At 39.7% G+C, this 25,253-nt stretch overlaps 1 protein-coding gene across 1 annotated transcript in view; it reads left to right on the plus strand.

Moving 5' to 3' along the window:
- Nucleotides 1-25,253, plus strand: part of LOC145985881 (uncharacterized) — a 59,140-nt gene that overhangs the window by 21,446 nt on the left and 12,441 nt on the right. The window contains exons 3-4 of the mRNA XM_083120007.1: nt 11,258-11,391; nt 12,126-13,065. Coding sequence (XP_082976133.1) covers nt 11,258-11,391; nt 12,126-13,065 — 1,074 coding nt within the window. The remainder of the gene's footprint in view (nt 1-11,257; nt 11,392-12,125; nt 13,066-25,253) is intronic.

The raw sequence follows: 25,253 nt of genomic DNA on the forward strand, positions 1-25,253 counted from the left end.
TCCACTTTATGCACAGTAAGGCTAATCGGGACTGGACCTACAGTTTAAAGTGGTATCAGAACAACTATGTGCCTCCATGGGGTATCGAACCCGGGGTCCCTTGATAGTTACAACTGGAAACAAAGCAACAATTTCCCCATGTAAGTGAGACAGGTGAAGAGAACAATCAAGAGCATGTTCACCATTTTCTGTGACATAAAAGGAATTTTGCATAAAGGATTTGTCCCAGCAAGCTAAACACTCAATTCCATCTACTACTGCAATTTTTTTTTTTTTTTTTTTTTTGGCAGCTGCATGAAAATGAGCAAAGACATCACCCCCAAACTTCAGCGACAAAGGAACTGGTTTTTGTATCATACCAATTCACCATCTCACATTTCACATCTTTGTACTTGACCCCCTGTGACTTTTTTCTGTCCCCCCCAACTGAAGATCAAGTTGAAAGGCTGCCAGTTTGGCATGATTGAGATGATCCAAGCAGAAATGCAGACAGTGCTGAACACTCTCACAGAACACAACTTCCAGAATGCATATAAAATGGTAGAATCGCCATGAAAATGTAGAAGATAACTACTTCGAGGGTAATGGCAGTCAATAGGCCCAAGATGAGTTTTTGACCAGATAGTGGCACCAGTTCCGAAAATTTTGGATACCGCCTCATATATTTATATTTTTATTTTGAGTCTAGATTTAGAATTTGAACTTGTGAGTAATGTAGCTTTTTACTGCAGTTATGTTGAGACGAATAGTACATGAATCTGCTTCCAAAGAAAGTAAAGTTTTGTTGATTGAGTACCAGTGTTTTCCATCTTCCATCACAAAATCAGAATTTGGCATTTTAAGCAATTGACAACAAGTAATTGATTCAAGTTGGACTTTTAACCACTGTCTTTTAGTTTCCATCAATGTCTCTGTCCTCAGGGTGGTGTGTTTGCTTCTATCTTGTGATCCTGTCATGTGACAGTACTGACATATTTCTCGAGCACAGAATGTGTTTGTGGAAGGTGTTGATGTACGTAGTTAGAGATCAAAGTGAAATATAACCAGAATGTCTGGGAGAATTATTTATCTGCGGCTGAAGTTGTCTGTAGTTTGTCCAGTAGTCTGGGCAAGACCTGTTTTTGAGTGTGAAAGCAATTTTAATTATGGTTTTAGAGAAATTGAGCAAACGAGGATTATATTTGCAGTGGGCTAGGCTCCACCATTTCATAGTTAATCTCTTTTAGTGCTATGGAACAACTTAAAAATAACTTTTAACCTTTTTTAGTGCTACGGAACAACTTAAAAATAAACTTTTAATCTCTGTTGTGATTGAGCATTATAGTATGTGTAATCATGTAGCTACAAAGAAGATGAACTAATATGTTCAGTAGTCTGCTGTTGATTATGATAGAGTCAGTTTCGGATTCCTTGTGTGCCATGTTGTACGCATGTTGAAAGTTATTAAACCTCGTTTGTGTTTTTATGTACAGGATGTATTTTTTTTTGTCTATCCGTGTTTTCACGTGTACCTAAGCATTCTACAATCACTTGGGAACATTTCATTCTGGCATTTCATTCTGGCTCTGTGTGGACAAGATATGATTGAATCGAAGGATTCGTATAATCAAGTTAGGACGGAATGCTTCAAGAATAGTCTCTGTACATATGTAGCACAATTTCAAGCGAAGTACATATTCCATTCATGAATATTCAGAACTGAACTTGTTGTACATCGAGATTGTAGTACATCTCCTATTTTTCTAGAATGTGTGTATCTGGTTGGAAGAACCGTACGTAAGTACTTAGGTTCTGTAGATTTCTCTTGGTCACAAAGTTGACGGATAACATTCGGGGCTGAACATTTACTTCGATACTTGGATCCATCACAATGTCATTAGTAATTTATACAATGGCACTTAACATTCCTTTTAGTGAGTTTCACGAGGATACTGAACACGTTGACGGTTATGTCTTAAGGTTCGAGCAACTGTGCGTAGCTCAAAATATTTTTGAAGAGAGGAGGGTTCCTGTTCTTCTTGCAGTTATGGGTCCAGATGCTTTTAAAGTTATACATAATGTTACTGCACCCAAAGATATTTCTCAGTTGTCGTACAAGATAATTAAAGATAAAATGCAGGCATTACAGACCTAAAGTGAACAAGTTCACAGAGAGGTTTAAATTCAGAAAATGCATTCAAGTACAAGGAGAGTTGGTTTCTCAGTTCATATTTAAGTTGAAACAGCAAGCTTCAAAATGAACGTATAACACTGATGAACAAATTCAAACTTTTTTTTGCTCCTTTGAACGAAAATAGGTGATTATTTATAATTCGACCCCGCTGAATCCAAATCTGAAAGTAGAAATGCTGTGTCACCTATCGTTTTCCCTGGATTTTCATATTTTGTTTTTAATAAAAATTTAATTCTCTTTGTAATAATACATCGAAATTTGGAATTATTTTTATTTGTTTGCTCATAAGATTTAAATATTGAAGTGAATAACTATGAAATATAAAACAATTAAAAATATATATATAGGACCGATTTTGACTGTTCAATTAAGAAATTCCATGCAAAAAAAGGAAAAGAAAACACATTTTTACTCACACTTTCAAAATTTCTTTCTTGAACTCTGCCGTTTCTAACTGCCACCAGAAACCTCTTCCTTGACGTTCCAACAGTAGTCTGCTAACATGTTCTGTACCGATTTTCCTGCATATCGTTTCTCCATGACAGAAATGTCCTGGTGAAATCTCTCTCTTCATTCGTCACTAACCGCGTCCAAGTTAGGGGGAAAGAGTACAAATGCAAAAGTAAAAAGTAAATTTTCAAGGACATATTGCACCCCATGCACTGATAACACTTCAACAAGTTCTTAACAAGTTTCGTGTAGTTGTCAGCTTTCACATTTCCAAGAAAATTACAGCATACTTGTCTGAAAGCTAACCATGTGCATTTCTCTTTTTCTGTTAGCAATTCCACAAAGTTGTCATCATGAATGATCTCACGGATTTGCTGCCCAATAAATATGCCTTCTTTTAACTTACTATCACTGAGTTTAGGAAATGTTTTTCTCAAGTACCCAAAACCATCCCCGTGTTTATCCAAAGCCTTAACAAAATTTTTCATCAGCCCTAACTTTATATGCAACGGTGGTAACAAAATCTTGTCTTTCTCAAGTAGAGGGTGATTCCTAACACTCTTCTCTCCAGGAATTAAGTTTTTCCGTATGGGCCAATCCAAAATGTTGTAATGTTTATCTTTTGCCCGGCTGTCCCATTCGCAAAGAAAGCAACAAAATTTTGTAAACCCAGACTGCATGGCTAACAGTATACCAATCATTTTGAGGTCTCCGCATATCTGCCAACCATATTTTTCATAATTTATCACTTTTAATATTGTATCCATATTTTCATACGTTTCCTTCATGGTGGAAGAATAGGCAAGGGGTACTGATGGGTATATATTCCCATTATGCAACAATACTATTTTTAAACTATTCTTAGATGAATCTAAAAATAGTCTCCACTCGTTTGGGTTGCGACTCCTTCCAAGTTCTTGCAGAAGGCCTTCTACATCATTGCATTACTAACAGAAAAAAAATGTGTCAGTGATTGTTGGCGTTTCCGATATGTACACCTTAACACCATCTTGTAATAAATTCCACCCTCGGAGATGAGAACCTAATAATTCCGCTTGAACTTTAGAAAGGTTGAGGTATCTGACTAGATCATTTAGTTCGGATTGGGAAATAAAGTGAGGTATATTTGGATCAGGAAAATTTTGATCGGTGTTTGAATATGAGGGTCCAGGTTCGTCAGCTTTTTCCTTCGTCTTCTTTACTTCCAAAATACAACTCATATGCTTTTTTCACTATAGGAGTGATAATATTTCTCTGCGACTTCGGAGTAAATTCCCCGCAAACATAACAAAACAAGTTCGTGTTATTCAGTCATTCGTGTGACATGGCGAACTCATTAATTAAGTTATAATGAATTTCTTTAGAAAAACAATTATGAATGCTCTGATCATTTTGTTAAAATACAACTTACGCTTCACTCCACTATACACAATAATACATTCACAATTTCACGAACATACACAAACATAAAATATGGCTACTCATGAAGGCTACTCGCGAAGTTATCGGAAAGGAACTTAAGACTCGACTAACCCACAAAAGAATAAATTTTAACAGAGAAACAGGCAATTACTCTACTGCCAGATATTTCCTCCACGAAATATTAAGTGCCAGTCATAAACACACAAGGTGGCTAAAAGGTTCTTATCCATTTGCTAGGAACCAAACGTTAAGCCGTATGCGGAGCAGGGTGCGGAGATCTGAAACCATAAAACTATAAAATGTGGGTGTTCTGCAAAAACTTTAGGTGATACAGGAAAACGGATGCGATATTCGTTATCAGCACATCTGAATACATAAAGATCACTTAGTTTTATTTAAAGGAGTATTTCATTGTTTATCAGTGTAATCAATACCTTGAGGAAACTCATGTAGAACAAGTTATTATAGGATTGCAGTCTGATATGACATGCAAAAATTATTATCAGAAAGTGAGTTAACTTTTGCAAAATGCCAAGAATTAGCTTTACAGCTTGAAGTGCTAGAACGCGAGGTGAGATTATTCTCAGATCCTAAACATACAAATTCATATCACATGAAGTCTAGCTCTACTTCTCATGATGAGCCTGATAATTCATCATATACTAAAGAATCATCCTATTCTCAAGATTCGTGTACGCTAAAGAAACATGGACAAGTTACACACGAAAAATCTTACATTAGTCAGTGTGACAATTGTACTAAATCTCATGCACAAGGATGATTTCCAGCTTGGAATTCCATCTTTATTTACTGCAAATGCAAAGGACATTGAAGTAGTAAATGCAGAAAGAAACAAAAAATTAAAGGTAATAAATCAGTGAAGAAGACATTCAGAGCACACCTACATTATGGAAATACTGATGAAGAGCTTCCAGATAACCTAACAGCTCTCACGCTAACTCATCTACAGGTGGAAGCACTCAGTCAACACACTGTATTAGCTGGTTCAGCTGAACGTTTGGCAACTTCACTGAAAAGTTGCAGAAGATTATTATTCACCAACAACATATCATTTTCTAATGCTACCACAATCAGAAGCTGCCACAAGTTTAGGAGCTGCTACAAGTTCGGGAGCTGATACAAGTTCAGGAGCTGCTACAAGCTCAGACATTGCCACAATATCTGTGATATGGCCTCCTGCTTCTGCAGTCTCGGAAAGATGGCACGTTGATCATTTCTTTCTCGTGGGACGCAAGTTCCTTATCGTTGTTGATGCATGCAGCAAGTGGATAGACGTGTGGCCAGTCCACACCCTAGATACAAAGGAGACTGTGTGTTGGATCTTACAGTCATGTGTGGACCTAGGTGTACCTAAAACTATAGTTTCTGATAAAGTCCCGATTTTCACATCACTAGAATTCCAACAGTTCTGCCAGAAGTACGGAATTTCTCATGTCACATCCCCACCATACCATAGCCCAAGTAATGGTCTTGCAGAAAGATATGTGCAATCAATGAAGGCTAGTTTAAGTAAACTCCTACATGAGAAACCAAACATGAGTACTTTGGAATTAGATACAGGACTAGCCAACCTTCTTGCTATGCTGCACAACACGCGAGCGAGCAGAGAGTTTACCCTCTGCCTCTGTGTTGCGGTACAGACCACGTTTCTGGTGGGAGGATGACACCTTAGCCAAGTCCCAAATGGATGTAAACTCATCTCCTTTCAAGAATTGTGGGAGACATCGAGAAGATAAACAATCCTTTTCAAAGAAGAGGTATCAAAAGAATGACGCAGTGTGGGTTTAGTCACCAAGGCACAGAACTCCAAATCATGTTCAGGTGTAATAATCAGTGGCGTAGCATGGACATTTCGGGTGGGAACGCCAAGTCCGAAGGAAGAGTCGGTCCTTTCTTGCTTAATAATTTACTTATGGTATTAGTCGCCACAGGTATTATTTGCCTCAAGTAAGCTGGGTTTTCAATAAAACATCATCATTGCATGTTTTAGCTAGAAAATTAGATGCCTCACTATGCCACAGATGTTTTGAACTCTGGTGTTCTATACCTTTTTTATATCTTTCTGCATGACGCAAGTCATTAAAAACCTACCTGAATCACAAGCGCCTCTGCACAACAGTAGACGTCATTGTTGTGGGCGATCCAACTACTCATTGATTTGGTTTATTTTATTTCGCTTTTCTACCACTTTTGGTTAATTGCAAATATGAATATGAGTGATGATATTGATGAAGGGACTCTGACAAAGAACACCCGTGCTCACGGGGGATTCGAACCAGGGACCTCTGTCGTCTTGGCGCACTGTGAAAAGCAGAGTGGATAATCCAAATATCATACACTCTACTGACGTAACAGTGCCGATTAGTAATTCAGACCACTGTTTATTACATCTTGAGAATGCTGATAAACATTTAAAAATAATTTTCTCGAGACCATTTGATGTTAAGAGTTTTCAAATGAATGCTAAACATTTCCATTCACACAATATTAAGTAGTTAGATAATAACGAAGAAATACAATTAAAAAATAATAGCTTTGCGGGTTAAGTAGTAGAGCAGCCACAGGCTGAATTTCTACCACGAGGACTTCACCAACTTATTTGACAAAAACTGTGTTGATCTTTTAGTTTCTAATACACATCGCTGTTCGTGCGATAAATTATACAATGCAGTGGCCATTAAGAAGCAGTATATTTGAGATTGGTAAAGTTACGTCAGTAACGCGTCTGACTTCCATGCTCAAGGTCCCGGGTTCGATCCCCGGCCGGTTCAAATCCGAGAACTTTTCTAACGTTGGAAGCGGCCCCGGCGCCCACCCAGCGTCGAATAACATGGGTACCTGGGGGAAACCCTGGGGGGTAAAGGCGGTCAGGGGCATGATGCTGATCACATCACCCCCACTCATGACCGGATCAAGAAAGTGTGGGGCGTTACCCCCACACCTCCTATACGCCTTCACGGCGTGGTGCTAAGCACAGGGGAGCACTTTACTTTTTTTACTTTTTATTACGTCAGTCAGTATTGCGTATTGTAGCATCACATATCACGAGTTGCATGAGCGCGAAGAGCGAAGAACCGGGTAGGAATTCTGCCACTGTCGTCTGCTTCAGAAGGCAGGAAGGGTCACATGAACCAATCATGGTAGACCTCTCGTACGCTGGCGTAAGAGAGCCCATTTACGCGCGTGCTGTAGAAATGGAAGCTTTCCCTCCATAAAGGCAGCAATGAATATAGGAGTCCTGTACGCCGATCCTGCTCGGCGTCCGGCCGGGAAAGGCATTGAAAAGAGATGCTATAGCTCGACCACAAGGAAAAAAACCTTCCGTCCAAAGCGTTCGCGCAACTTCCCTGCCATTATCGGTGTTCGGGGCAGTGTTGCCAGGTCAGATTTGAAAAATTCGGGAGATTGTCCCTTGGAAACCAGAAGTTCTGCTACAAAATCCGATGATCTAATAGAAGCGGATGAACGACGTTCTTGGAAGGGGGGGAGGGGCGGCATAGTTGTGCGCACTGGGGGGGGCAAGGGGAGTGGCGTGCATTGTTTACGGTGTAAACGTCACAGATACTTTTGTAACAATGGTGCTAAACCCAGCACCCTGTGTTTGGCGAAAATATACCGAAGATCTCCATTTGAGGAGTGGACATGTTTCAAACAAAAGAAAGTAAACCGCCCGAAGGAACCGACCAACATCTTTCATCTCTTCCGCATTTTCCAGTTAGATGGTGCGTGGAAAACACCCTCAAATTTTCCCTTTCTCAGCATCGACACAAGGGGTTTGCGATGCCTCTATTATCGCGAGGAATTTTTATGACAGGAAATGGTAGAAAGTTGTGTTCACAGATGAAGCTAACGTGCTGCCTTTCGTTGTCGGCGATTTTCCACAATCTTTCAAGTCGAATGCTAACAATAACAAATCAATTTGCCTTCTGCTGGTGTTCGGTGTACAGCTATCGATAGGGGTGGGCACGCGTCCTGCACCATAATGAAAAAATGCATTACGTATGTGAAATATATTTGGTGAATTAGACAGCATGTCTTCCTCAATAATTCAAGATAGCAACGCTTATGCTAGGGTGCCACCCATCCTCCCCATCTACTAGAAATACACACACACACCGACAAACACATACATGTATAACATAATTTGCCCACGGTACAAAGTCAGTGTTTCTACCTAGTAAGGCAAGGACGTTTTTCACTGTGTCTGTGTCACTTCATCCATTTCATCAGTTTTTCATTCATCCATATTGTCGTACTTACCCGTAGAGGCACAACAGCGACGTAAAATAACTAAAATAGAAATAGAGTTTAGGGTGGGATAAAATACAGCCATCTAAAAATAGTAATGTAGTAAAAGTAATAAAATAATTTTCTAGCACAATTGAGTAGCGTTTGACATAATTTCACAGTTCAAACAGCACTTTTCACGGCTGAGTGGAGTTCCACTCCACATCTCCCCTCCATGTTCAAGTAAAGATGAGCAGGAAACGTGTTTTTGAGCTGGCCGTTGGAGGTTCCATAGCAAAAGTTTATTAAGGAATTCTCCCGAGAAATCAATAGGCCTGGCAACGCTGACGTGAGCCGGCTGAATGTTCCTTCCCCCCTGCCCTTTCCCGCACCCGCCGGCGCGATGTGCTTCTGCGCAGGTTTTTTTGCTTGTGGTTCCACTATAGAACGAGTGTTGAGAATGGAGCGTTGCAAGCGGATCGCGAAAAATAGCTATTATAATGCCATGAAGGTCAAACATATATGAAATTAGTCACGTTTTACTTTATAATCACAGCCTTTTAACATTTTTGAAATTTTAAATCTGGGAACGCCGGGCGTACGGGCGTACTATAATGCTACGCCACTGGTAATAATATGTCCGGTAGCAGGAAGCATCTTATTCAAGGTCCTATTAGAGGAATGTACTACGAGGGTAGTACACCCTAGATGGCTTCAGCGGCATATGGTACCGAGAACAGACACACTAGCCGACGGCGACATGACAACACCCCAGATGAAAGATGAAAGTGAGACTGAAGCCACCCCAACTAGTTATCTTCCAGCCGGATAACCCTCAACCGAGGAGATCGACAAAAGATCGACATCCACCCAACCGATATGGATACAGGGTTACACAATGATTCCTGGATGAGGAGTATTTTGTATGTATCTTTTTTGTTCAGGTCACTAGTGTTACCGTGACCTTATATTTTCTTGTTCAGGTCACGAATATTATTCTGACGTTCATTGATTTCAATAATTTTTTTGAGCTGCTTGGAGGAATGTTGTGATTGAGCATTATATTATGTATAATCATGTAACTATGAAGAAGATGAACTAATATGTTCAGTAGTCTGTTGTTGATTATGATAGAGTCAGTTTCGAATTCCTCAGGTGCCATGATGTATGCATGTTGAAAGTTATTAAACCTCGTTTGTGTTTTTATGTACAGGATGTATTTTATTTTGTCTATTCGTGTTTTACAGACAGTGGTTAAGAGTGGTTGTATAAATATAAATTTGTGCAGCAGTTACATAATTTATGTGTAAATCATAGTTCATATATGTATAGGCTATTTTACATTTTCTAGTGTCAAAAAAAGGGCCGATATTTTTTAAAAAACAAGAAAATGATAGGAGAAGAATTTTTTTGCGATTGATAAACAAGTACATACCTTGGCTATTTTTCAACATAGTCACCATTAAACTCCAGACATTTCTGATAGTGTGGCACAAACTTCCGTATACCCTCTGCATAAAATTCTGCCGCTTGAGAGTGCAGCCAGTCCAGACCTGATGTCTTGAGCAGGTCACTGTCGTTGAAACACTTCGATGGAAGCCACTTTTTCAGGTGAAGAAGAAGAAAGAAATCGCTGGGGGCAAGGTCAGGGCTGTAAGTAGGATGATTGAATAGTTCCCATCGAAATCTTTGAATTGTCTCAACAGTACGAGCAGCTGTGTGTGGGCGGGCATTGTCGTGGATCAGAAAAATTCCAGAGAGTAGCATTCCTCTCCGCAGATTTTTGATGGCACGTTGCAGATTATTCAGTGTTTCGCAATACACCTCTGCTGTAATTGTTCATTCTGGTTCCAAGAATTCCTCAAAAATCACACCCTTTTGGTCCCTAAACACGGTTGCCATGATTTTGTGAACTGATGGTGTTTGTTTGAATTTCTTCGCTTTAGGAGAACCAGAGTGCTGCCATTGCATTGACTGCTGCTTCAACTCCCCAGTGGCGTGGCGTACGCTATCCACTTTTCATCCCCCATCACTATGTGCTAAAAGAGGTCATCCCCATCCTCCCCCCAGCGGGCCAAAAATCACGTGCAGCTGTCCTTCTTTGCTCTTTGTGAGTGTCTGTCAGCATTTTTAGTACCCACCTCACACACAGTTTGTGATACCCCAGGTTGTCAGTCACAATCGAATCACTGTTTTCGCAGACACTTCTGGAAACTCTTTGGCGAGTTCAGATATTGTGAACTGGCGATTGGAATGCACTTTCTCGTTAACGCATTCCACCAGATCGTCCATCTGAACACTAGGCCTTCAGCTACGCTAATTGTCATGAACATTTGAACGCCCTTCTCGAAACTCTCTGCACCATTGCCTGACCTTCCCTTCACTCATAACTGTTGGTCAATAAATGGCACACAATTCCCGATGGATGTGAGCTGCATTCTGTCCTTTGGCGTTCAGAAATCATATGACAGATCTCACTTCACATTTGGCAGGATTTTGTATTATGACAGCCATTTCACTTAACTGCTACTTGCACATACACAACCCCACTCTGACGATTCTATCTCTGTTGCAAGCACAGAATACTAGAGCATGCTCATGCACATGCTCAACTTCATCAGTGTTGCCAACCCCAGTAAAAAATTATCGGTCCTTTTTTTTTTACATGCACTTCGTATAAGTTTGTTTAGCATGCAATGTTATTTGGACATTATCCATACTTATTATAACGCTTCATTTTAAGAGTGCGTTTTCAGGTAAAATTTATTTTGTCAGTGGTGGGAATTGAACCTAGAACCTACTTATAATAAGCACAATGGATAATGTCCATTTAATGTTCCATGCTAATGTAGAACCATTGTCACTAGCATTTAGAGAATTATTATTAGTTTGGTTGTAATAACTATGTGCTGTACTTGCAAGGTTCATATTTGTCAGAAACTATTCTTTTTGTTTTCTCTTAAGGTCATTGACAATGGTATGGAAGATGGGGAAAAGCCACTGGAAAAAGAAAAAAGAAAAGATGTTGAGAAGGAAGTAGCAGGAGTAGAAGAAAATGCTGAGAAACATCAGGAGGAGATTGAAAAGGGTGCTTCATGGTGAGCTTCCTATCTTGTGCAGTTTTTAAAGTCAGTAATGTGTGTATGTATATCATAGATTGTACTAATTAATCATCTGTTAACAGAGATTGATTGTTGACAGAGAAAATTGGCTGATAATTTTAGAGATGTATTTCCACTTTTTATCTTTTGCAATATTCACTAGATTTAAATTATTGTATTTCTTAAAGGTTGCTGACTGTATGTTTCAAGTTCTGAATTAAAAATGTTGGCAATGTTGTAGTAGATTCATATACCACCTGCAATGGTAAACTTTGTATTCCTTGGTTCAAGCTTGTCTGACAAACACTAGGATTCAAGCAAATCCTCAAAATTGCCTGGTCTTTTCATGTTAGATTATATTAGGTATTCCAACAATGCAATATTCATCATATGCCAATTTACTGACCACCATGAGTAACTTGAGTATCTATATAAGATGTAAGTGAGTTACTAAAGATATATCCCTGAAACTTGCTTTACAAGTAAGTTTCGTGGTTATATCTTTAGTAACTCGCTTATGTCTTATATTATCAACCACCTTGTTTATTCCCCTCAACATGGATTGAGGATCTTGTTAGAAATAATTAACACATGGAAGATTTATTGAGTAAATACAACTTCAATAATTAAATTTTCTTTCTTGTTGTTTGTACACTACCGAATTCTAGTTGTTTGCATTATAAATGAAGTAAAACATTTTTAATTAAACTGGAGAAATTTTGGTGTTTCAGTTTAGAAGCAGAAAAAGGACAAGTGAAAAGTGTCAAAAGGAAGATGTCGACCAAAGTCATTGGCACCAGTGCTTGGGAATATGAGCATGAAGAGATTGCCGTGGATGGGAAGATGCCAAACAAAGGCATCGGCACCAGTGCTTGGGAGTATGATGATGAAGAGAATGCTGTGGGTGGGAAGATGCCAACCAAAGGCATTGGCACCAGCACTTGGGAGTATGATGATGAAGAGAATGCCGTGGATGGGAAGATGCCAAACAAAGGCATTGGCACCAGTGCTTGGGAGTATGATGATGAAGAGAATGCTGTGGGTGGGAAGATGCCAACCAAAGGCATTGGCACCAGTGCTTGGGAGTATGATGATGAAGAGAATGCCGTGGGTGGGAAGATTCAAACCAAAGGCATTGGCACCAGCACTTGGGAGTATGATGATGAAGAGAATGCCATGGGTGGGAAGATGCCAACCAAAGGCATTGGCACCAGCACTTGGAAGTATGATGATGAAGAGAATGCTGTGGGTGGGAAGATGCCAAACAAAGACATTGGCACCAGTGCTTGGGAGTATGATGATGAAGAGAATGCTGTGGGTGGGAAGATGCCAACCAAAGGCATTGGCAAGAGTGCTTGGGAGTATGATGATGAAGAGAATGCTGTGGGTGGGAAGATGCCAACCAAAGGCATTGGCACCAGTGCTTGGGAGTATGATGATGAAGAGAATGCTGTGGGTGGGAAGATTCAAACCAAAGGCATTAGCACCAGCACTTGGGAGTATGATGATGAAGAGAATGCCATGGGTTGGAAGATGCCAACCAAAGGCATTGGCACTAGTGCTTGGGAGTATGATGATGAAGTGAATGCCGTGGGCAGGAAGATGCAAACCAAAGGCATTGGCACCAGCACTTGGCAGCATTATGATGAAGAGAATGCCATGAGTGGACAGGTAACTAACTCTTCATTTAATGATAATTCCTAAGGCAGTAGTGTCCACCAAATTCTAATAAATTACATATTCCTTTTTTGTTATTTAATTGTAAAGAAGAGTTTGAATGACATTAGATGAAAGCACTCACACCATGGCAGACTGGTGAATTAAAGATAATAATAATAGCTTGTTTCCCCATGTGTGTTCATTACACATAGATTGAAGAATATGAATATCTTGTTGGTTTTCCTATCTTGTGCTGGCATTTTTCTCTCACGCAACATGTAGTTACATTTATAGCTATTCTTGAAGAAGATTATATGCAGGGGTGCATCTGCAAAATGTGGAAAAAGTAGGGTGACCAGACACATATATGTAAAAAAGAGGGCAGAGCATGGTGAAAAAGGAGGACAAAGTCATAAAAAAGAGGACACCGCAAAAAATTGCAACTCATTTGCCATTATTCATAATTTAATCAATATAAAAAAAAACTACCAAGACTTTGCTCACATATAATTCTGATGATTTTATAAATAATTTCCTTTACCCTTTAACCAACGAAAACAATCTCCTAACCTATTATTTAACACATGACAATCATAACTAAGAATATCTATAGTTTGAAGCACAGAATTATAATCATTTTACAATTCTTGGATATTAGAATGCAATATCCTCATAAGTGAATGCAAATGTAACAAGTAAGCTTCGCTTTAACTTATTTCCAAAAACCGAATTTAAATTTTAGGTAGTTTAGATTGGGTAGAGAAATATGATTTTAATGCCACAAACATTTCTAGCACTCTTTCAACAGCAGGGGAAAGTGACAGCCGCCTTACACTTTACCTCATATTTGTTTCTTCCTTCATTTAAAAGCTGGATATTTTCTTGCAAGATCATTGATGAATTTACACTTTTCATAAAAGTAAATATGAATTAATAATCAAAATTCTCACTACATGTTTCTGTATCACGTATGTATGGCTCAAAAATGAACTGGCCAACATCTGTGGCAGAGTGGTTAGCACACAGCGCAACAATGTCAGAGGTCCCGGGTTCGAATCCTGCCTGGACATAGGTGTTATTTGTGAGTATCCCTTCATCAAAATCATCGTATCATTGCTCATCCTCATCTTTGCGATTAGCATAAAGTGGCAGAAAAGCGAATTAAAATAAACCATATGTCAATCAAAAAGGAACTGCTCAAATTACATGTGTTTGACAAGTCTACGTACAAATGACTAGGGAGGGGTGTGACAAAACTTTCTTTGGTCGGGTCAGGGAATTTTTTAAATCCCGACGTTAGGGACGGGCAAAATCCGCAATTTCCTGACTGAGCCCTGAAATGATAAAAATTTTCCAACACTGTGGAAATCGCGAATTTCATGTCATTTCCTATTTCTTCTTTTTTTCTGAAATAAAAGCTAACAATTTCCATGAAGTGTCAAGACACTTACAATGTAGAAAACATCAAGAATTAACCACTTTTTAAAATGACCATTTGGAAATTCCGAACTGCTCGGGAAATCATTTCCCGAAGTCGGGATCAGAACGGGATTTTTTTTTACCAATCCCGGTACAGATTTTTTCTGAATCCCGCACACCCCTACTAATGACTCAGTCGGGAAAGTGATCATGATTAGCTCCCATATGGTAGGTGAGCATTGCTCTCTAATACTTAACGCACCCCAAGTGATATAAATATTATTACGTGTGGAAACATTCTCTATGCAGAAAATTTGCTATGGTCGATGTTATACTCTTTCTGAAAAAGGAGGACATTTACCGATTTCTAAAAAATCCACCCGGACACCAGACAGACACTTAAAAAGAAGGACATGTCCAGATAAAAGAGGACTTCTGGTCACCCTAGGAAAAGCATTCATGCCCGTTTTCACTAACGTCAATTTACTCGCGAGTAAGAGTAAACTCAGAGTTAACCCACGAATCGGCTGATTATCTGTTGCACCAACAGAAACACCGGGTAAGCTGGGAGTAAAGGAGGGCAAACTTTACCCTCCGAGATTGGCGAGTAAAAGCGGAGTTAACCCACATGCAGCGAAGTAATGGCTGCCATCCACAACCGGCAATGTATCACTTCAGAATTTCAAAACTAAATGAATGTTAAATAGTAAGTCATAGATTCAAACTGTTCATCTCAAAAGCAAGAAATATATAGTATGTTACTATGTATATACTTTGGGAGATGTTTACTGTACATATTCTGCAGTACATCGTTTGCAAAATTGCCCATGCAATACAAGATAAACATACACCCAGAAACCTGTAGCGATGTAAACATTAACAAAATAATCGTGAATACTTCCCGGGTTCGATCCCCGGCCGGTTCAAATCCGGGAACTTTTCTAACGGTGGAAGCGGTCCCGGCGCCTACCCAGCGTCGAATAACATGGGTACCTGGGGGAAACCCTGGGGGGTAAAGGCGGTCAGGGGCGTGATGCTGATCACATCACCCCCACTCACGACCGGATCAAGAAAGTGTGGGGCGTTACCCCCACACCCCCTATACGCCTTCATGGCGTGGTGCTAAGCACAGGGGAACACTTTACCTTTTTACCTTCTTTACTACGTGGAGATATAGATGCATATATATAAAAATCTACTACAAATATAACAGTAACACTTCTTACAACGATTGCAATCTGCACTAATATATCAACATTTATTCACGTAAATATGTTTATCCCCATCTTTATTATGTGCTTGAAATTTCCTCATGCCCGTTGCTTGTCACTGTTTAGGATACCAATGTCCAGGTACCCACAGATTAGAAATAGGTACCGTTATTTCTAACCTTTTCTTGTTTCCTTCCACACCACGCGTAGAAGCCTGCCAACCACGCCTTCTCGAAAGGGGTAACCAATCATGCACTTCCATCTGTATGACGTTTCAACACTTGCTTGCTAGCTTCTCTCCTAGGGTAAATACAGAGTTTTGTGACTCGCTATGTCCATGGCAGCTTACACGTTGGTGCAACAGAAGATTATCGTTATTCGAGGATTACCCTGACCCACGGATCTTTTTACTCCCGAGTTATTACAACATTCGTGCAACAGGCATCAGTGTATTATAGCAAGTGTTAGCATTTAGCATTATAGCAAAGAAGCATTTAAATGTCACTGAAGAGATCCTCCCTGAGTCCTGTTGTTCATTGTAATCCCCTTTTGCTTCGATCACTGCCTAAAGCATGAGCACACCCTCTTTAACGGTTCTCAGTCCAAATCCAGCAAATGCTGCAATAGCGGCCTGCAGAGATGCCACATCAGGTGCTGCTACTATGGGTGTGCGGTTGTCTGAGGCCCCACTGCAAGTGAAATATTGAGGGGTGGGGCCTTCAGTGAAAAAATAATTATTGAGATGATGCCAGACTGGGACGGATGTATAATAGTTAGCTATCTCCCTCCCTTCACATTTGTACAAGAAATTAACCCATTTATGCCTAGTGTTCCATAATTGAAACGCCAGTCATGTGGAAGTTATTTGTAGCCCACTGCTCAAAGTCGTCAATATTGTCTCATATGTCATGTTAACCTATTTTATAAGGGTATATGATATGACCTAGTGCACAGAGTTAGTCACTGATGCAGATACCGAGCTGCAGGCATGTTGTGAAAAATTGATTTTTTATTTTCAAGAAGGTTTTTGAACATCCATCAGAAGACAGGTTACTATAACGGTAGTGCATTACACCCTAAAGTTGTAAATTTTTCCTTGTTACTACCGTACCAGTTACTCTATCAGGCTGCAACAAGAAAATACAGCAATTATTATTCTTGTATTTGTTATAGGCTTGAAAATTTCCCTGTTCAATTTTTGGAACACGAGGCAAAACCACTACCACTTGAACATAATGTACTTGTTACTGGCGCCATGAGACATGACTGCTTTGAAACTATATTTTCTAATCTGCATGTTGCTGACAATGCTAATTTGGACCCAAGGGACAAGTTTGCCAAGTTGCGACCTCTCATAAACAAACTAAATGAGAGATGTATGAAATTTGTTCCAAACGAAACATGCTTTAGTGTGGACGAATCTATGGTTCTTTACTTTGGTCGTCATGGGTGCAAACAGTTTATTCGGGGAAAGCCAATTTGGTTTGGCTACAAGTTTTGGTGTGGTGCATCACGTCTAGGCTACATTTGCTGGGTTCAGCTGTATCAGGGTAAAAACCTAAAACAAATATGAGTATTATGGTGTTGGTGCATCTGCTGTCCTTCAGTTTGTTGAGGCACTTACAGAGTAGCACCCTGGACAATACCATTTTGTGTTTGATAACTTTTTCACCAGTATTTCATTACTTGATAAGCTTAGTTGCCTGGGTTATCAGGCAACAGGCAGGCACAGTGAGAAAATATTGCAACTGGAATCAGATGATGCTCTAAGGAAAAAAGAAAGAGGTGCATTTGATTATCGTAGTGATGGCAAAGGCAATATCGTCTGCAGATAGCATGACAACAGTGTTGTGACTGTTGCAACATCTGGTGCTGGTGTCTATCCTTTGTCTTGTCAGTCGTTATTCTCAGAAACAGAAGAAGAAATTACAGGTTCAGCAGCCACACATCATCATAGTGTATAATAAGTTTATGGGGGGTATAGACAGAGCTTATGAAAACCTTGACAAGTATTGAGCATCAATCTGTGGCAAGAAATTGTACTCCAGCCCTCAGTTGTTCTGTTTTGAACTGGATTTACAAAATGCTTTGCAACTGCATAAACATATGACCCAAAGCCAATCAATCTTCTTGAGTTTCGTTGCCATGTGCCATGTGATTATCTGGAGACCCATGGCCATTCTGCAGAACCTGGCCGGAAAGGAAGACCTTCTCAGAAGCGCAACATTGATTCACGTTATGATGGCATGACTCATGTAATCATCAAGCAAGGAAAGCAAACATGCTGTGCTCAATGTCATAAGAACACCACTTTTTGATGTGAAAAGTGTGATGTTGTCTTACAGTGAAGTGTTCAGTTGAATATCAGACTGAATAGTAACATTCTGAGACAAAATCCAGGATTTTTTACATTATGTACAAAATGGTAATGGTTTTGCCTAGTGTTCCATTTTTGGAACGCCACATAACCCATAAACGGAATTAGATAAAAGTATTTTTCCTTCAAATTCTTGTTTTTTATATATTTTTAGCTAACATATGTGAATTTCATGCAAAAATTCAAAATTTTCAACCTCCGGCATAAATGGGTTTTACCCCAAATACTCTGCCTTTCCATTTTTGTTATCAACTTATAGTTATTTATCAGTTTAACAGCTTCTCGAAAACTAAATAAGGATGGTCTAAATCTCTGATAACTGGAAGAAGAAATTATACATATTTTCTCTTACTTCAACACAGAGGCACAGCCAGGATTCTTTTTTGGAGGGGGGGGGGAGAGGCTTCACGCAGCCAAATATTTTGATTGTGAAACATTTTTTAAAAAATATTAGGTTACATATAATACACAGATATTTTTTTTAAAAAAAAATACTGTTTTGAGAGAATTGTTTAAAGGATAGTAAACACTCTTCTTTTGGACTTTGAGGTGGATGCATCTTGAGCCCCAAAAGCCATCCCCTGGCTGTTCCAGGCCAAGATTCAACGTAAGAGCCACTCACATTAGGCTTCTAATACTAATAGTGAATAATCAGAGGCCTGGCGTGCTTGTAGCTGCTGTTACCGCAGGTAACACCAAAATATAAAGAATTGAAGAACCTGTCTTAAAATATTATTACTTACATAAACTGGTAATATTGTCGTAAAGTAAACATTGCAGACTGACATTTTTTTCTGACACCGTCAAAAGCGAAGAGGAGGACTGATCCGGTACCCTCCTCAATGAACATGAGGAAAGGGCCCCGAGCCCATGCAAGGAAGACTTCGCGTAGCGGCAAAGACTGTTACGGCGGGAGGACGAGGCGGGTTATTGCCATACCTATTTAGCCGGCACAGTTTGCCGGTGATCCTTACCAGATACAGATCAGTGTTGCCATATTGAATTGACAGAAAAGAGCTAAGTCGCCTAATCAGGTCTATCTTACTCTGAAGGTGTCCAGTCACACTGGGGAACGATGGTGCAGTGATAGCGTCGCCACCTTGTAATCAAGGGATCCTGGGTTCGATACCCAGTGTAGGCACAAGTGGTTCGGATCCCACTTTAAACTGCCCCATTAGCATTACTGTGCATGAAGTGGACTTCAATCGCCAAATCAAAATTTTTAAGAACTCAAATCTCACTGGGGAAAAGCAAACTACCAAGTGATATTTTGTATTTACTCTAAATATAAGCGATTACGAAAGTTCTCTTTGTCCTTCTTCAACATCATGGGCGCGAAGGAGAGGAGAGGGATGGGTATGGTCAAGGGGTCCGCTGTCCTTCTAAAAATGTCAACCTAAAATATATTTCACACATATAATATTATTTCGATTACAGGAATTTGTGATAATTCTTGATAATGCCGATTGAGATTGACATACGTTGTCGCAGGAATGCAATAATTTCAGATTGAAGCAATGTTTTTTAGGTGGTAGAACTCTTTTTGGGTGAAAACATTACTTACAACCCTTAACATGCTCTGAAATATCAGGTGTCGCAGGTTCGAATCCTCAGCAAGAAATGGTTATTTCAAAGTTCGTTGTTATTATTTTACTTACATAATTATAAAAATTAATAATTACATACACAAGGTATGTACAGGTTCTGAAGCTAATATTGGGGAAGCGCCAATGCTGAGAGGGTAGGGGGCAAGGAGTGTGCTTCACGTGTTACAAAAGTAAACAACGGTTTGTGGGAGGAACTGTGCAGTGCGAGTTTTGTGAGTGGTGTCTTTCGTCTTTATGTTGTTTTCGAGCATTGTCAATTAATTAATGGAGCTTGCTCCGAGTTCCGAGGTGGCGGGTTCATCCTATGTGAACAGTGTGTGTAATCGTGCGATAGAAGATATTTTGAAGCAATCTTTCGGTTCGTTCTTTTGCAGAAAAAAACGAAATTGTGGCAAAAGGGAGGCCAAAGCCTATTTTGAACGATTTAAAAACCAAGTCGTCTGCTGGGTATGACCAACATTTCAATGTTTCGTGGTATAATGACTATCCGTGGTTATGTGGATGTGTGCAGTTGTCGAAACTGTTTTGTAGGCCATGTACTCTATTTTCGGGTGGAAAAAAAAAAACGTGTGGGATTCAGGTGTGGATAACATGGACCATGACGCACCCAAAAATTCAAATTCAAATGAAAAACTTCACTTTATGATAGCATCATAGAACTTTTTTGATTTGATTTGATTGATTTTGCTTCGCTTCTGCCACTTTTGGCTAATTTGCGAAGATGGGGATGAGTGATGATATGATGAAATTGATGAATAGACATCACAAACGTCCATGCAAAAGCCAGGATTCGAACCCGGGACCCCAGCATCATATAACTATTTTCAAAGAAGAGTCGTCGGATTGATCTGCTCTGTAAGTAGCCTTCGATGTTTCTGTAAGTATCAAATTACGTATTATTGTGTCAACAAGCAATGTTTGCGATTTCACTTCAGTCCTTATGTCAACATTTTTTTCCTGATTAATAACTTTACCAAAATCTAGTATTGAATTGCAGACGTATCACATTAATATTATATGAACTACTTGGAAGACATTGGGTGGGGGGGGGGCATGAGGTGGGGAGGTGCCCAAGTCTTACGGCTCCTCCCTTAAATGCCCTACTGATAACCGTTAAAACTTTTAAAAATCCCATGCTCCAGTTATGGGAGTTGAACTGGACTAATAGATTGTCTGCTACGAAGAAATAGCAGTGGGCCCCTGTCTTAAGAGATAGATAATTAAGTGCGATGGGACTGTATTCACTGAAAAATTGTCACTCAATGAAATGCCAATTGGAAGGACTGGACCCCCCAAAAGGTTGTTGCCACACTGACACTGTGTTAGTGGATCTCAATGTTATTATTCATAATTTTAACGATTCCATTTCTTTTCAATGAACATTTTCATGAAACAAGAACCATTTAATTAATAGACCATCAGTGCTCGAAGTGTGTGTGTGGGGTGTAAAGTACGAAGGGGGATGATAACCCCCAGCTAAGAAAAATTCATAAAGCACCCCCCTTCCTCCCCAATCTAGGATAATTTGCATAAGCATCCTCCTCCACATACTTTATTGTCTTGAAGATGATCCATGTAAGAATCCTTCCTAGTTCCTTCTATTCCCAAACTTGAACAAGCAAATTCGCAGCTAGGAATTTTCAAATTGAGCACTATAGATCACAAAATTGTAACACACTGGAGGAGAAGAAATGGTTCAGCAGAAATGTTCACAAAATTTCAATATGTAAATAAATTGAACTTCACAAAATCCTCCAAAATAACATTGACATTTAACTCAAACGCTGTATACCCTGGCAGAAGAGGGCCCTTAGGGCAAAAGGATAATTGTCCCTGGGCTCCACCTCCTACTGAGTTTCTGGGCCCGGTTGAAGTAAAACGTAACAGGTGTGGACAATGTGGGAAATTTATCTCGGATCTTATATCAATTTCATATTGAGGCTTGGGGGCCCCTTGAAAATATCTTGTGGGAAGTTGCATTTTAAATATAATGTTTAAAACTAATATTACTGGTAAAAGGTCATGCATTATTAAGTTTGATTGTTTATTGTGTAGCAGTAAGGCATTGACTGGTTGACTAGTTGAGCAACTGAATATTTTTATTGGATTCATAACTGTACTACACTATACTACATTTACGACAAACTGAGTAGCCATAAAGGTATGAGATGAGGGATACTTTCCTATCAATGACCACTGCGAGCAAGAAAATTAATTCTGCACTTTGGAGGAGACCCATGTGTCAAGTTGCCCAGGCCCCTCCAGCTGAGACAATATGCTACTGCTTATTATCTCAGACATCATGATTTGATATGTCACTGGGAACCAAATTTCTGTTTCGTGAATACATGTTTTAAAAAAAGTGACACTTCTGTTGAATTTCTGGAATTATGTAAAAATTTCAGGAGCACAGAGAGAGAACATTGTGGGGCTCCTACCAGTGCCGGATCTTGGGCACCCTCCCCTACAAAATATTACCAAAGGTGCCCTAAACCTACCTGCCTTTACACCCTCCCACACAAACATTTATATATATACACACACACACATGCATAATGTATGTGTGCGTGTAATTCTTGATCTCATATTTCCAAAGTCACATACAAGAGACTAAAAAGGTAACATTCCACCCTGTAACAGGGTCTTCTTCAGACGAATATTCACAATAGATTGATGAAAGATACAAAACATCATCTTATATATACACACTCCCAGACAGGGTCCAAATACAAAACAACAGGAAGGCACCAGCCCTTATCTTAGAATATTTCCTGTAAGGAATTGACACTACCTGACAGGGGATTGACAGATACCTGATGAGAGCCTCCACGAATGGTCCTAGACAGATTCCTTATCTCCTGGACTCCTTCCCTCCTCTCTTCTTTCTTCCTTATTTTTCCTTCTTCTTTCCTCCTTCCTTTCTCTCATCCTTTCCACTCTTTCTAGCACTCCTTTCCATTCTTTGTTAATTCTCAGCCCCCATTCCAGTTCATTTTTCTTCTCCTTTTTTCCTCTATTTCCTTGGGCTCTTTCCACTTTCTCACTATTACTCTCTTCTCCCTCCTAGCCTTCTCCCATTCTATGTTGTGTCCCTTTTTTTTGTGTGCTTGAATATAGCATTTTTCTCCCTCTTTAATCTTACATCATGCTTATGTTGCTTCAACCTGTCTTTCAGTCTCTTTTTTGTTTCCCCTATGTATACACTCTCACATTCCTTGCACTGAACGTCATATATTATCCCCTCCTCTCTGCTTTCTTCCTTCTTCTTGTTTGCTATCTTTAAATTGCTGCGGTCTCTCTTTCTGTATGTTTTTATGCTTGCTTTTCTAAGCACTTTGCTTATCGTCTCTGTGGCTTTCCCCATACTCCTTATACCAAATCACCTCTCTTTTTCTTTCTCTTCCCCCTCTCCTATTTCTTTATCTTCTTTCTTCCTTCTTCTTCTGTTTACGTCAAGTCTGTTTTCCGTTTTGTACCCATTCTGTTCTAGCTGCTCCCATAGGATCTCTATTTTGCTCTCTTTCTTCTTCTTTCATGCATATTTTCTTGATTCTGTCTTCCATAGTCTTTATAAAATTTATTTTTGTCCCCTCACTCTCATCACTTCTTTTGTGACAGAAGACTCCTGCTGCACACTTTTTCTGATGCCAAGTGGTCTCAATCTTCTTTCCTCTCTCCCTTTTTATCATTATATCTAGGAAACTTATCTTCTCTTCCTCTTCTATTTCAAACTCCAGTAATATCCCTCGCACTTCATCTTCTATTTCTTTCACAAAAATGTCCAGCTGCCTCCTTGTTCCCCTCCATATGCCAAAACAATCATCCTCATATCTGCAGAACAGAATTATCTTGTCCCCTCTTTTTTCGATCACCTTCTTTTCCCACTCGTTCATTACCAATTCTGCTAACACTGGGCTTAAACTAGAGCCTATATATAGGCCTTCCCTCATTTTCATTATTTTATCCCCCACTTTGCAGTAGCCACTATCCCAAACAGTTTGCAGAGCTTTCACTATGCGTTCACCATCCCATTCTCCTATTATTTCTTGTCCCATCTTCTTCCTAACAATTTCCACTATGTGTCCCCTCTTGATGCTTGGGAACATGCTTTTTACATCCTGTCAGGTAGTGTCAATTCCTTACAGGAAATATTCTAAGATAAGGGCTGGTGCCTTCCTGTTGTTTTGTATTTGGACCCTGTCTGGGAGTGTGTATATATAAGATGATGTTTTGTATCTTTCATCAATCTATTGTGAATACCTCTGAAAAAGACCCTGTTAGAGGGTGGAAACGTTACCTTTTTAGTGTATATATTTTTTATACTATAAATTCTGCCTTGGTCAGTATTTAAATGTTTTATTAACATATGGAAGCAAGGCTTAATAGTGTTAACAAGGGACTACAGGATGGTTCAAAAGTCCCTTAACATCTGCTATAAAAAGTAAAGGAGTTAGGCTGAGTACAATTGGTCATGATAGAAACAGGTTAGGCTTAGGGGGAACCAAATTGGTGTGTTCCAAGTGGACGTCAGCCATATTCAATTTTTTTAAATGGGAAGGAGGTACTGTGATATGTGTTATGACACTGTTTTCTCAGACCTGAAAAATGATACATTTGTTACAATCATGCAGTCATAACTTTTTCCCGATTAAAGATAGGTTAAAGAAACCTTCACCACTGCATTTCTCATGAAATTCTAGCCTGATTTGATTCTAATCTGACCGCCACAAGGGAAATCCGGGGTGGGTGATATAAGGTCGGAATTTTTTCAGCTTTGTCCCTGAATAAAGCAGCTCTAGTCTACCATTGTCAAATAAAATGGTACCCGGTGGGCCGTAAAGGTGTAAAGCTGATCACATCACCTCCAAGCTGGCGAGCATAGAAAATATGTGGGGCCCAAATAGCCTAAATATGCCTTCATGGCACGGTGCTATATGCACAGGGAACTTTAACTTTGCCTTTAGCTTTATATATTGTATTTGTTTCTGTGCACCTCAGTAACTACGTTTATTTTTACATACGCATATACGAACCCTCTACTATGCCAATGGCTGAGCCCCCCTCCCCCCAAAGGCTTATTTATCTCCGGGCCCCCCTGCACTGCAGGGTTTTGCGACTTGTGGATCCCGCACTGGCTCCTACACTTTGTGGGCCCCCTGAATTGTGGGGATGGCCACTACACCACTGGGGTGCCGGGACTTTTTAGTAACACTTTCAATAACACTCCACACGACATGCATCTCAGGTTCTCTTCAGTGATACAACACATGGTAGTCTCACCCCCACCTCCATCTCCACCCCGATGGTTGCCAATTTTCTAAGCGATGTCCCTGGATCATCAAAAATTAGCTCTTGTGCTATTTGGACACTGATGGTTTTGCTGTCTTCTTCTTTGAATGAATTTTTCTCTCGGGTTAGCAGAATTCTCCTTGAACTTCACTGAGCCACTTACTTGTGTACGATGTCATACACAGTTTATCTCGGGTACTCAAAGATCTTTATGATTTCAGTTGGTGATCTTTCAGCGCAAAAACCTTCAATAATCACCACTCTCCAATTCTATTGCACACACGACCCCACTAACTC

This window comes from Lepisma saccharinum, chromosome 3, assembly GCF_977018435.1.
Source record: "Lepisma saccharinum chromosome 3, izLepSacc3.1, whole genome shotgun sequence".
Lineage (NCBI taxonomy): Eukaryota > Metazoa > Arthropoda > Insecta > Zygentoma > Lepismatidae > Lepisma > Lepisma saccharinum.